The 14,655-nt window shown below is 43.0% G+C and overlaps 1 protein-coding gene across 2 annotated transcripts in view; it reads left to right on the forward strand.

Moving 5' to 3' along the window:
* Positions 1 to 162: 162 nt before the first annotated feature.
* PTDSS1 (phosphatidylserine synthase 1) overlaps positions 163 to 14,655 on the forward strand; it is a 65,637-nt gene continuing 51,144 nt past the window's right edge. Inside the window, exons 1-2 of one of the 2 annotated variants that reach the window (XM_061171795.1) lie at positions 163 to 484; positions 11,982 to 12,073. In XM_061171795.1, the coding sequence (XP_061027778.1) occupies positions 306 to 484; positions 11,982 to 12,073 (271 nt within the window). In that variant the 5' untranslated portion in view covers positions 163 to 305. Of the gene's footprint in view, positions 485 to 11,981; positions 12,074 to 14,655 lie in introns of those variants that run through there. The other variant, XM_061171796.1, reaches the window with a different exon arrangement.

Raw genomic sequence — 14,655 nt, forward strand, 5'->3', positions numbered from 1 at the left:
TCTCCTGCGCGCCGCCTCCCTCCAGACTCTTCCACTTGGAATCTAAAGCCACTGCGAGTCCCTAGAGATGCCCGTCCCCCAACGCCAGCCGGGGCCCGGCGAGCTGCGCCCCCCGCCCGAGGCTGCGTTGGCGGCGCCGCGACCCCGCCCTCCCGCGCCTGTCCTTCCCTCTGCTCCCTGCCTTTGCTCCTCGCCAGACCCGGCCCCGGCGTCCAGCCGCTTTCTCGCTGCGGCTCGTCACCTCCGGGGTCCCAGCCTCCACGGGCCGGGGCCGCCACCGCCGCCGCAGGACGGGGAGGCGGGCCATGGCGTCCTGCGTGGGGAGCCGGACCCTGAGCAAAGATGATGTGAACTACAAGATGCATTTCCGGATGATCAACGAGCAGCAAGTGGAGGACATCACCATCGACTTCTTCTACCGGCCGCACACCATCACTCTGCTCAGCTTCACCATCGTCAGCCTCATGTACTTTGCCTTCACCAGGTGAGGCGGGCCGGGCTGCGCTGGGGGCGCGCCCTTGGGCGAAGGGAAGGGGCGGATGGGAGGCCGTGGCGGGGAGCATGGCCGGGTGAGGAAGTGGGCTGATTGCTCCACGCACACGCTCTTCCACCAGCGGGCATGTCACCTAGCACACCCAGCTTCCTTCCCGACAGCTCCTCTGGACCGGCGTTCGTCCCTACCCTCCAACCCACCCCCATCCCCACTCCCATCGCCACCGCCACTCCTCTCCATACCACCTTTCCCCATACAGCGCCTCGGGCCACATCAGGAACACTCGTGGGTCACCTAGCACGATCTCCGCCCCCCCTTCCCCCGCGGCTCTCAGCGTCGCTCCCCACACACATCACGACACTGGCCCCCTCCTCTCCGGCCTCCGTCCCTGCCTAGCACACCGCATGAATCATCTGGTATGCACCACTTTCAGCACATACCTCTTCACACTGAAAACACCCCTGTCCACATCGTCTTCCACGCACCATCCACAGGCCCAGGACACAACCCAGACCCCTTCCCGCGGAACTCCTCCAGTACTCGGCACTACCCGCGTGCATAAAATGCACATGTGCGGTGCACTCCAGTCTGTATGCATTGCACGCAAATCATCTCGCGTAACCCTTCCCCCAGCCTCAAACACCACTGTGTATACCACAACAGAAACTGCGGCCGTGGACACACACATCACAGCGGACATTCCAGCACTGCCACACAGACACCAACCCACCACACATCACACAGTGCACGCTCTGTTCTGTTCATCACCTAACATACATGCTGAAATGAGACATTGTCAGGCCATTGTAACAGTGCCTGGTGCATCATAAATGCTATGGAAAGTGTTAAATAAAACGCACAAACCTCACACACTGTAGCACAACTCTCATATCCCCCTGAAAACACACACACACACACACACACACTCAAAGCACTTCTAATATATACCTGTGCATAGGAGTTAACCCTGCCCAACTTTCGTCAGCCCAGAGCTTATAACTCTACCTCACTGAACATGTCGCCCTTCAACCCCAAGCCAGGGAACTGATTCATGCCCAAATGACAGGCACACTTTGGGTCCTACTTATAAGGATTCATGTTTTCTGAATGAATCTCTTTAAAGAAAGAAAAGGTGTGCCTATACCATGCTTAAAAGACCAACCCAGAGAACTGGAGTTTTGGAGCCACACTGTTGGTCTCAAGACTATTCGTGTGACCTTGGTTAAGTTATTTAACCTTTCTCTGAGACTCAAGATCCACCTTTAAAACGGGGATAAAACATGTACTTACCTCATATGGAGTTATAAGGATTAAATGAATATGTGTGAATGCACTTAGCAGAGTACTTGGCACATGATGCATAATTAATGTCAGTTACTTCTCTCCTAGTATATTTATCCAACAATCAATGGTTCTCAGCCCAGATCCGCAGAAACTGCAGGGTTATATTCAGGGCCACAAGCATTGAGGGAACTTCTGGTATTTAGTGGGTGGAGGTTAAGGATGCTAAATGTTTATAACTCAAGGGATAGCATTGTACAACAAAGAGTTGTCCCTTACACACGGGCACACATGTGCACCTACACACTTGTATACACACAAGTGCCAATGGTGTCTCCCTTGAGAATAAATGCACTTTTTCAGATTTTCATAAAACTAATAATGTCCTCCTACATCACACTTGTTCCTTATCTCCACAATCCATTTGACTCTTGATTCTTATTTTGTAACTGCTTATCTATTTGCATGACTCTATCTAAAGGCATAAAACATATAAACAATTACTCTTAATGATTGAGGGAAACAGCTACTATTATGGTAGAATCTTCTGCTAATGCTCTGCAGTGGGGTAAGACCAGATCTTTCCACAGTATCCAACCAAGAACATATTTCTAGCTTTGGAGAGAAATCAGTCTTGTCCCTATTTATGGTTGCCCTCAAATACTTATCACGTCATCTGATTTTACCACCTAGTAGCTGTGTGGCCACTTAATTTTGCTAAGCCTCAGTTTCCTTATCTGTATGTAAAGTGAAAATATCTAGTAATACCTGATAGGATTTTGTTATAAGGGCTCAATTCATTTTTTTAGATAATCTGTATTTAGCTCAATGCATGACAAATAGTAAGTGCTCAGTAAACATTAGCTATTGTTATTATTACATCATTTCATTGTATGCTAATGCCTTCTAAATTATGTTTGTCATTGAGTGAGAGTGTGGCGTGCTCTATAATTAAGAAAAGGGATAAAGACATTGGAAAAATGGACAGTGCTTTGCTCGGATAACATACATCCCTGTTTCATATTAACTTCAGTTTCACTTCATCTCGTGTGGGTTGGCAAGAGATGGAATTAGTGCAGGAGTTTCTTTGGAACTTAGAAAAGTAATTATGGTATTTTATTTTAAATAATTAGAAGCAAGAATGAGCAGTTAGTTTCAACCTTTTATCTTTAATATTATTCTAGGCCCTTTCAGAACAGATTTCTCTTCCTCTTTTCTAATACAGAAAGTCACATTCTTCTGGAATTTCCCTTTTACAGCATATTCTGCCAAAGCATTCAAAAAATTACAGCAGTGAAACTATAAGAAATGAATATGAATTTTAACAGCTTGTCAAACATAATAGAAAAGGCATAATCTGAACCTCAGGCTATGGCCTTTTCCAAAAATGATAATAATTTTACTTCTTCCACTAATTTCAAAGAGACAGAAGTCACATGTTAAAGAACTACTTAATAACAAGTTTCATGTTATAGAAAATCATAAGCACCATTAGTACAATTAGTACTTACTGTCTTACTCATTTTTTGTAATGATTTGTGACCCCTTAAACTGAGACATTACAGTGATAGCTCTGTCTTCTTCCATAAAGACTGAAAGTAATTACTTCTTAAAGTTTGTTTTTCAAAGACTAGTAGTTGAAGAGAGCCAGCGATAGAATACTTTCGGGGTGTCAGATTACCCGTATGTGTGAAACAGTACCTGGGTCATGTCACATGCTGCAGAGACACAGCAAGAATTTAGGATTGGCAAGGATTAGGTGCCTGTCACAGAAGTCTGAGACAAGTTTGGACTTATCAAGCAGTTCTTTTGTTAAATAACAACTAGGCCAACTCACTGTTAAATCATAGCGTTTAAATCTCCAGTCCCTATCACTAACAATAAAGCCAGATGTTATTGAATGATTCCCCCTAAGATTGGAAAAGCTCACTTTGCCACATTTTAGGATAAGTATTTTTAGAAATTAAATGCTTTGGCATATGTCTTATAAGTTTGTTCAGCCAAAGTAGGGCAAGGAGAGCCTTTCTCTCAAGCCCAGAGTGCCTCATATTTACGCTGCTTTCATAGGTTGGTAAACTTGGAAACGTTGAATGGCCTTACTTTCAAACACTCAGGCTTTAGATTTGAAAACACCAAAATTTACGAAATCACATTCGTAGCAGCTCACTCTCTCCTTAAGAGGCACCTGGCAGTAAAACAGTGGAGTCAGTCTCTCCAGTGACACTTGTCCAGCAAAAATCATCACTTACCCAGAAGAGATTGCCTTCCTGCTGCTTCCTGTATCTAAGGGATCATCTGCTTACCTATGGTTTCTCCTTGATATGGGACTGAGGAGGCGGATGAGGGCAGGGAAATGGACAGACTTTTGATTGATTGATTTTTCTTTGTTTGTGATACTGGTTTTTACTTCATTTCCTTTAGTGGCTTTGGAGCTCCAGCTCTTCATCTTATCACGGAGCCATAGTTCCACCTTCTGTGTCTCTTCCCTCCTGGATGCCTGCCAGCCTTCCCTGTTCTTTCCCTTTAGACCATATCAATTCCCATTAGAAAATAACTCCTGATCCTGCCGATTCAGTTGTCTTGAGCCTATTTCCTTTATGTACCTCATGTTCTTTCTCTCCCAATAACAGAAGGCCTGGCTGTCCTTGTTCCAGGACACCAGCAGTGTTAAATGATCCTCCATATCGGCTGTGTACTGGGGCTACACCAGCCTTGGAGGTGAAGGAGTGCACTGTGTTAGGTGGCGCCATCTAAAGAGGTCCAGTTAACAGCCATCTTAACATTTGTCCTCCTCACTTCCTATTTGAATCATATTTTTTATTGGATTTAAATAAGCACCTTTTAGGGACTTCCCTGGCAGTCCAGTGGTTAAGACTCCGTGCTTCCACTGCGGGGGGCGCGGGTTCGATCCCTGGCCGGAGAATTAAGATACCGCATGCCCCGTGGTGCGGCCATAAATAAATAAGCACCTTTTAATTATCCTTTCTTATCCTCATTTCTGGTGTTTTATGTCCTTAATAAGATTATACGTTTATTGAGGGAGAAAATGTGTCATATTTCTTTGGGGTCTTCTGTAGTAAATAAGCATGTGAGTGACTCAAATATTTATTTGGTTTACATGATGCTTACCTCAGAGAGTTTACATGTCTAGTATTGCTGCCTAGTGTTTAGCATTTTAGGTATAATTCTATTACCAAGTGTAATATAGTTTATCTTGTGATATAATCGCTCTAGCCCCAGATTTCTATAGGGAAGTTATCAGCGTTTTAGTCGCAGCAAATCTGGAAGCCAGGGACTCGTCCAGGCAGCTAGGACTGCTTTCCTGAGCCCTAGGTCCTGGCATCACATTTAATTTAGTTCAACAGTCTGCACTCCGCCCAGCCCAGGTCTCCGCCATCCTGGAGTTCATCTAGTTTATCTTCACCAGGTCCAGTTGGGCCTTAGTAGCTTTCAGAGCTGTCCTCCTCTGCCCATGCCCAGGCTTTGGCTCAGCAAACCCCCTGCTCTCTGGGATAGACACTCCCAGGCCTTGGCTCCACTTCCCTCCGGTCCATCGTCCACACTGCTTTCCTCATGACCTTTTGAAATCAAGATCGTGATCTCATCCGTCCCCTGCTTACACTCTTTCCCTGGATCCCCATCACCTATAGCACGTGCTCGCTGGACCCTAAGCTCTTTCATTACAGAGCCTTACATCTCCCCACACCTGTACACGGCACACACAGCAGGCGCAGACAGCTCCCTGGCTCCGCATCTAATGCCAGGCTGGCACCTCTCTCTGACTGGAGAGCACCTCCTGCTCTCCTGCCATGAGCCCATGGCATCCCTGGCAACGCACCTGGATGGTCCCCCTCCAGACGCCTTTCTTGATTGTTCCAGGAGGCTCAGAGGAAGAAATGTTTATATATTTCCAAACATTTTTTTTTATTATTGTATCTCTCCTGTTGTAGTATTTGTTTCTATATCAGTTTCTTGAGGCCAGATATCTTAATCATCACAGAATACACACCCAGTAAATGCTAAATGAATCAAATATAAAAAAATCATTTATACAATATGAACTTTCAAAAACTATCACTCTTCTCTTTTAGTTGATACGTCAGCTGTAATTCTTAAAAAGAATCCTAACTTTTTATAAAATGAAACGAATGTAGTCTTCAAAGCTAGTTAACATCGGTCCACCTTGTAACCCGGGACTGAGTTTTCCATTGGGAGAGAGGATCCTTAACAGTGACTAGCCTCATAAACATGAGCCTACCTGTGGGTCTCAGTTTCAAGGATTCCTATTAAAGAGATGGAAAGGAGAAGATAGGAGGGAGAGAGGGGACAATCAACTTTGCAGCCTTAGGAGTCAGGATAGAGTTCTTACCTTCCTGGCCCCAGGGAGACAGCCTTGTCTAAAAATTGTCTGTGAGTGAATGGAGTTTGTTTTCCCTGTCTCCTTGCCCACTGCCTGTAGCCTGGTGTTCAAGTTTAAGAATCTGAGTCCAAAACTTTTTGAGTTCAAACCTTTGTTTAAAAAACTCAGGGCTTTCCTTATACTTCTCCTGCTTTCAGGGTTCTCTCCTGGGTAGTTACCTATATTCAAACAGGGGTGACAGAAGGAGTTGAGATGTTTGAGCACTTGATTGGTCAGCACTGGGGCGGGAAGGTGCAGTGGAGCCTGTGGACCCAGGCCGTGACTCCCCCTCACGTTACCTGGGTCTCGGGCCCGCTCAGCCCTGGCCTCTTGCTCTTTCTGGCACCCACCACACTGAGAAGGCCTGCTCTGTGCCAAGCGTTGTGCTGGGCACTGGAGATACAGTGGGTGAATGAGATGGGGCCTGCAATTACAATTTTACTCTGATCCATTCAGTATTTTCATTGTGTATGGTCAGGGCTACGCCAGCGTGCTTCTGGAGCTCCTCCTAAATTTAGCAGAACTTTAGGGAAAAGGACTTTGCCTCCCTAAGCTTGTGGGTATCATACCGGTAAGGGTAGCAATCTTGACCTAGAGCCAGCATTCCAGAAGCCCTGGCACCTACTTCACTCTGCCTCTGTTTGTTGTAACTGTGGGCAAGATAAAGCAAGAGCTTTATTTTCTTCATCCTTCAAGTAGAGATAATACTCCCCCACAGAACTGTGGAGCAGTTCAATCAAATGCCAGCTGGGAAAGGTCTTTGGAAAGTTCAGAGCCCCAGAGACCGAGGCGCTTGTTATTAGAGCCTCAAGAGGACCTAGGAAAGAGGTCAGGGCACTGCCACGGCATCACAGTTGAAAGCTTGAAGTCCTTTTATTTTTTGTGGCTGTAAAGTAAAATGTCTTATTTGAGCAAGAATCCTGAGGCCAGGAAAAGTCAAGATGGGGGTCTGGCAGCCCTGACTGCAGGTTATGAGCTCCCCTAGGAAGTGAGAACTACATTGCCCCCTCAAAGCCTGAGGAGATGGTAACAACCCCACGAACAGGGGCCAGTCTTGTGTGAACAATCGAGGTGGCTTTTTGGTTTTGGGGGTGTTTTATCAGGTTAATCAGAGACAGTGCCAGCGAATTGAAAACTTTTCTCTCAGGCCAAAGTTATACTAAGATAATAATTTAATTTTTATGTCTTATTGTGCTTTTCATCATGATTCTCGCAAGAATCAGGACCAAGTTTGTTCATCTTTGTCCCCAGCGATAGGTGTCAGCTAGCTGAGGGAATGGGTGGACAGACTTTGTAAACTAATAGCTGACAGGCCCTCTGTGCCAGGCACTGTCCTAAGTCCATTGCACGTGTTATTTTATCCTCACAACAACCCTGTGAGGTAGAACTATTATTACCCTTTGATATACTGAGGAGGAAACCAAGGCACAGAGAGGTTGAATAATCTGCCCAAGGTCACACAGGCTGATAAGTGTGAAGTCAGAATTCTGGTCCACGCAGTCTGGCCACAAGCCTGTCTTCCTTGTCACTGCACCAAACAGCCTCCTAAAGGGGGAAAAACTTAGACTTTGGAGTCAGTAAAATGCAGATTATGATCATTTCCCCCTTTGAGGGTGTTAGGAAGATTAAGAGAGCTAACATGCAAAGCAGCTAGCTAGCTTTCTGAGTGAGGCACAGATCTAGTGGATGTCCAGAGATAAACCCTTCTTGTCCTCTAATTGAGGGTCTCTGGAGTCAGTAGTGTGGTCTTTGGGGCCTTTGCAGCCAAGTTGCTTTTCATGATTAACTGTGGAAAATGTCTGTGTCCCTCGGCATATGGTTAAGTCTCTGGATTGCTGGGAGCTGAGAGAGAAGAGGCCACACCAGAGCTTACAGAATGGCCCTGTGTGGTCAGCTTGTCAGGAGGCTGGTGGGGTGGGCAGCCTCCTCAGTCATGCATTCCGTTCTTTCTGCGCGCCCACCTCTTGCAGGGACTGTGCTGGATGCCGAGGATACACCCTCTCTACTCTCAGGAAAGCCGGAGGGTGTATCTGGGGCTGCTAGTCTGATAGGACTCAAGATTTCTTCTTTAGCTCACCTGCCTACCCTTCAATCTTTGATCACAGGAGTTTGATCTTCCTGTACTATATATTTTCAGTTTTGCCAAAGATCTTGCTGCCCATCTTTGATACTTTTTGTTTTTCTAATTAGGCAAATATAAAACGGCCAGCTTTTCAGACTGGCTGCTGTTTTATTCAGGTTTAATTGGCCTTTTTTTTTTACTTCTGAAACTAGGCCATTCTTTTGATCCTGTCTTTCTAATAAAATGGCTCAAAATTTACAAAATTGCAGTTTCATTGTTTTATCACTGATCTCAAGTTCTTACAAATTTAATGTTGATGTATAATTGACTTTTTTGAAACGTAACATATCTACATTGCTTAAAATCCAAGGTACCCCAAAGGGTATATAGTGAAAAGTCTCGCCTCACTCTTCTTTTATCCTCTTTGGAGAAAACCAGTGTCACCATATCTTGGATGGATTTCCAGAGACATGCTATGCAGCCACGAGCAGAAGTTACAAGTTATATATACATATACACGCTCTCTTTTTTACATAGAAAGTTGCTTACTATACTCACTGCTCTGCAAATTGCTTTGTTTACTTCATGATCTCTTAAATTATTCTGTATCAGTTAATTAATTAAAAGCTTCATTCTTTTTACAGCTGCCTAGTACTCCATTTTGAGACGGAGCCATAATTTACTTAATCAGTCCCTTTTCGGTAGACATTTAGTTGTTTCCAAGTTTTGCTACTACATATAATGCCACAGTGAACAACCTTATACATATATCATTTTTGCATAAATGAAGGTATATCTGTGAGATACATTGTCATACATGGAATTGCTGGGTCACAGGGTATATGCATTTGTAAATTAATATGTTGCCAAATGGCGCTCCATAAAGGTGGTATGTGAGAATGCCTGTGTATCTATTTCTGCATAGCCTCACCAGCTCAGTCATTAAATTTTTACCTTTGTCCATAAGGTAGATAAAAATGGTCTCTTTGTGTTGTTTCCATTTGCCCATCTCTTACCATGAACAAGGTTGAGCATCTTGTTTTTTCACTTGCCTGAGAGCCAGTGGATTTTTCTGCTCTGTGAACTGTCCCTTCATATCTTTTGTCCATTTTTCTATTTGCTTTTCTTTGTGCATTTGTTCTTTCTGTTAACTGATTTGGGGGGAGAGCTTTGTAATTAGGGGAATTAACCCTTTGCCTTCATATGAGTTGCAGATATTTTTTCCAAGTTTATGATTTTGTTACTGATTTCTTTGCCATGCAGATTTGTCAGCTTTCTCCTTTATGACTTCGGAGGTTTGTATCGTACTTTCGAAAGGCCTTCCCCACTCTGAGATTGTTGTGTTTTGTTTAGGAGTTTTTGGGTTTTTTTTAATTCTCCCATCATTTCTTCTAGAATTTTGTTTTGGTTTTACTTTTAGTTTCTTGAATCATCCAGAATATATTTTGGTATAAGTTGTGAGTTATGGGACTCCATCTTCTTTTCCTAGGCCACAGTTACTCATTTTAGCCTTGCTTTTATTTTGTAACTTACAAATTGCATGCCCTGTCAAACTCTCTCATGCCATCCCTGTGCATCTACCATGAGTCAGGTTGATTTAGGATGACAGATAAATTTTCATGAGGCAGTTTGGCAAAGAGGAAAGATCATTATCTTCAGAGTCTAGCAGGCCTGGTTTTGAATGCTGGCTCTGTAACTTCTTACCTCTACAATCTTGGGCAAGTTACTAAACCTATCTGAGCCTTTGTTACCTCAGATGGTTGATAATAGCCCAACAGGTTGTGACAATTAGAGATAATGTCTAGAAACTGCCTGTTCAGTGCCTGGCACACAGTAGAGACTTGATGAACAGGCGCTATTATCGTTGCTGTCATTATTAGCAATATCAGTAGTGTGATTTGGTCTGAATGAGGACACTGTGTTCCTACCCTCACTGTGTGTAGCCATCCTTCAGTAAAAGTTGGTGTTCCTGGAAGTTGGATATAGGGCTTCCCTGCATAAGCCAGAGGGCATGGCAAGTGCCCTGGTAATGGTCGGTAATGGTAATGGACAAATAAGCATTATTTGTCCAGCATTAGTTTACGGCTACTTGGCCATATGATGATCTAGGAAACGTTTAAGATCTGTATGATCTCTTATTTCAGAACCTTATGTTCAATCCTGTCATAAGTCTGGAAATCATTTCATTGGGTGCAGAAACTGAGCAGCCTAAACAGAAGTTGGCATCTAAGTTAACTTCTGCTTTTAAACCAACACCCCAGGACCCCGTCCTTAACTAGGTAATTCATTATTGTTTCATTCCTACCTTTTCATGTATGTATTCTGATGGTCTAGAACTTCTTTCTACGCAAACTTGGTTTTCTTCTAAGATTTTTTTTTTGACCTGTTTCTTTTCCTTTAGTAATATTTAATCTTAATTTAATATTTGTCTTTTGAAAACTCTTTCACTGCAGTCCTTCTCTAGATAAACCCAACTTCTTTTATCATTTTAAGATTTATTGCTACCAGTCTCATCATCTCTAAACTATCTCCTTCCATTCTGTTTCATCTCATATTTTCTGTCTACTCATCCTGCGTCTTTTGAAACTGAAACACTGAACTTCCCTCTCCCAAGCTTCTCAATAATTATCAATACTTCAGAAAATTTTACTGTCGTGTATTTCTGTTTTCCCACTTTTGTTTGCTTCTCTGAGCCCCAGATATGTTACTAGAATCTTCTTTTTTGTTGCAAACTGTCAAAACCTAAATTCTTCACCATCAATGTTAAGAAAGTTTCCATTTGGGAAATTTTACTTCATTTTAAAACAGTAAATTTTCTTCCATAATCAATAATCAGTCCAGAAATATATTGAGGGCCTATTAGTGAATAATCCCCTGCCATTAGGAGTTTACTTTCTACAGAGAAGATAGACAACATATAAACCAACAAATGTAATCATTTCAGTTACTGGGGTTATAGAGGAGTTAAACACAGTAATACATTAGAAATGACCAGGCAGGAGAGGGGGGAAGCTTATCTCCTATTTACAGTTGTTTTGCTTCTGCTCTGAGTTTAAATCTTGTATTTTGTTTTCTCTTAATTTTTCTTTCTTTTTTTTTTTATTAATTTTTATTGGAGTATAGTTGCTTTACAATGTTGTGTTAGTTTCTTGCTGTACAGCAAAGTGAACCAGTCATATTCATACGCTCTTAATTTTTCTTTTAACATTTTTTACTGGTGCTTTCTGATTATGTTACACTGCCCCATTTTTATTCATCCCTTAGATAGCCAACTGCCCATATTTGACAAGCGACTGCATAATCTCATTGCATTATACCCTTATTCCTTATAATCTTATGCTTCCTTTCTGATTCCTGAACAATTTTTCTGCCACAGTCTATGTAGTAAAGGTCATCTTTAGTTAGTCTTAAAACCAAAAGGTATTTCTCCAAAATAAGCCTTACCTTTTGACATCCTGGGTATTTTTAATTTTTTTTAAAGAACAGGGATTCTCAAATGCTTGTCTGAGCAGAATGTGTGTTGGGGTGTGAGATTGCCAATTGCCTTCCTCACAAGAACTGGACTTGACTATGACACTGTATTATTTTAGGAAGTGATAGTGAATAGTAAATAGTGTGTGTAATGACTTAGCTCAGCAAAATAAAGTTAGCAATCCCCCAGTTTTTAGAACATGGCACTCTTACTCCTTCTAGGCTGACTATTTAGATCCAAAAATGAATACTAAATGTTCCTTTTCTATTTTCAGGGATGACTCTGTCCCAGAAGACAACATCTGGAGGGGTATCCTCTCCGTAGTTTTCTTTTTTCTTATCATCAGTGTACTAGCGTTCCCCAATGGTAAGTGATATAATGCTTTATCACATTTCTCCTGTGCATTGTGCCCTTGTTGGTATTTTTGAGATGCATGTCATCTGGAAGATGAAACTAGAGGGTGGAATAAAAAAAGACTCTTGAGTGTTGTATGGTGGTTAGGGGCACAGGCTCTGGAGACAGACTGCCCTTTCTGCCACTTCCTAGCTCTGTCCCTCTTTAAGACATTTCTCTCTGAAATGGAGAGAAGTACAGTTGTAAGGGTTAACTGAATTAAAACAAGTAAAATACTCTGAACAGTGACTGACAAATTGTAAGCTCTCAGTGAATGTCAACTATTGTTCTTGTTGCTGTGTTTGTTATTATCAGCCGAGTCACAAAATACTCAATTACTGTTCAGTTACTCCTTTTTTGCTAAGGACAGGGTCAGTGCTCTAAAGAGTATTACTTAAATAATTGTTGTCTTAACTGTAAACTTTGTTGGGGTAAGAATTTTCATTATCAGGTTAAAAAAAATTATTACTGTGAAATTTTCCCCCATCATGATTATAGAGTGAGGCAAAAGCCTTGGTTTAAAAACTAATTTGGTATCTTGCCATACTTAAGATTCATACCTTTCCTCTGAATTGTCCCTTACGAGTTGCTTTATTTTTTTCTTATTCCCCTTTAGTACTTTCTCCCTGGAATATTCTCTTATTTATTCTCTGCGAGTGATTTCTAAATGCTCACTTTTTATATCCTGTTTCTTTTTTTTTTTTTTTTAAGTTTTTTTTTTGTTGTTTTGATGTAGACCATTTTTTTAAAGTCTTTATTGAATTTGTTACAATATTGCTTCTTTCTGTCTTATGTTTTGGTTTTTTGGCTGTGAGGCATGCTCCCCAACCAGGGATCGAACCCACACTCCCTGCATTGGAAGGCGAAGTCTTAACCACTGGACCACCAGGGAAGTCCCTCCTGTTTCTTTTACACTTAGGATATTTTGTAACTGTTTCAGTCTCTTTTTATGAGTTATGCTCCATGGGCCCTGCTCAGGTTTTGAATATGATGATTTAAGATGCGCTTCTTCTCCATCCTCCCATCGTAGAATATAATGTGTAATATTAGGAGCTCATCATGAACGTTACTGATTGTTATCTGAAGCTGCACTGTGGTGATAGGATTCTAATACCAATTCCGGTGTGCGTGGCAGGGGGTTGGTGTCCCCGCACCAACAAGCAAGTTGAACATCAGCTGGGTGTCCTACAGTGCCACCCTATTCTGACACTGTCTACCTGGAGGTAGCATCAGATTGCACAGGTTAAGTCCCACAAGGCTGCTCCTGCCCCCACTGCAGATGCCAATCACAAGTCCAGGGTGTCACCTGTGCTTCTGACCGGACGGCTCTAAATTCTCCTTGGGTTTGATTAATTTGTCAGAACAGCTCACGGGACTCAGGAAACCAGTTTGCTCACTAGATTACTGAAAATATCAATCAAAAGCCAGATGAAGAGATGCGCAGGGTAAAGTCTGTGGGGAGGGGCGAGCAGCGTCCCAGCCCTCTCCAGGCGCGCCACTCTCCCCAAATCTCCACGCCCTCACCAACCCAGAAGCTTTCTAAACCCTATCCTTTTAGTTTTCTATGGAAGTTTCATTATGTCGGTGTGATTGATTAAATCTTTGGCCATTGATTCAACCGCCAGCCCCTCCCTGCTCCCCAGAGCTCAGGGCGGGTGGGACTGAAGGTCTCTACCCTCTAATCCCATTGTTGGCTTCACTGACCCCCATCCTGAGCCGCTTCCCAAAAGTCACCTCATTAACATAACAAAAGACACTTCTCGCTCTCATCGCTTAGGAACTTCCAAGGAGTTTAGGATTCTGTTCCAGGAAGGGGACAAAGACCAAATACTTACTTATTATACATCACAGTATCACACATGGCAAGTCCTTTAGGCCTTCCAAAATGTTGGCAGTGGAATTTCGTTCTGTATTTTTGTGGGTTCTGCTGGTAGCATAATAATCCAACCAGTAAAACCATGATTCTGAATCCTTCAGGGAATGGATTGTTCTAGATAGCCAAGTTATTTGGCAGCTGCATTTAGCTCTCTAACCACTCAAGCTTTTAGATTAAATTTTACTTTTATTTTATTTTTATTATTGTTATTATTTTTTTTTTAGTGAAAACCTTTCAAGATATGAAAACCTCTGTCTTAGTATAGGCCTCTATAATAGAATACCATAGACTGAGCGGCTCAAACAGCAGAAGATTCATCCTGTGGCAGAATTCTTCTCCAGCTGTGAACCTGTGAAATCAAGCAAGTTCTGTGCTTTCAGAATACAATAGTGGGCCAGGCACAGAGTAGGCGTTCCCATTCCCAAAGGAAGAAACAGGAAAGGAGGAAGGGGTGACAAGCCCCAGGCAAGTCCAAAACATAGGAAGGCAAACTCTAGGAGATCTCAAGCCTCGAGAATAATCCTCTTCGGCTTGATGCTCGGCCTTCCAGACCCACTGGAGCAGTAGTCTGCCGCCACAGCTTTCCCAGTGGGGGTCGAATCCCCAGGGCTCCAGTCCCCTGCCCCAGCAGAGCCGGGTGTTGGTCTTGCCCTTTGAAACCAAGGTGGAGGCAGTCCTC

The sequence above is a fragment of the Eubalaena glacialis genome, chromosome 17, assembly GCF_028564815.1.
Source record: "Eubalaena glacialis isolate mEubGla1 chromosome 17, mEubGla1.1.hap2.+ XY, whole genome shotgun sequence".
NCBI classification, from domain to species: domain Eukaryota; kingdom Metazoa; phylum Chordata; class Mammalia; order Artiodactyla; family Balaenidae; genus Eubalaena; species Eubalaena glacialis.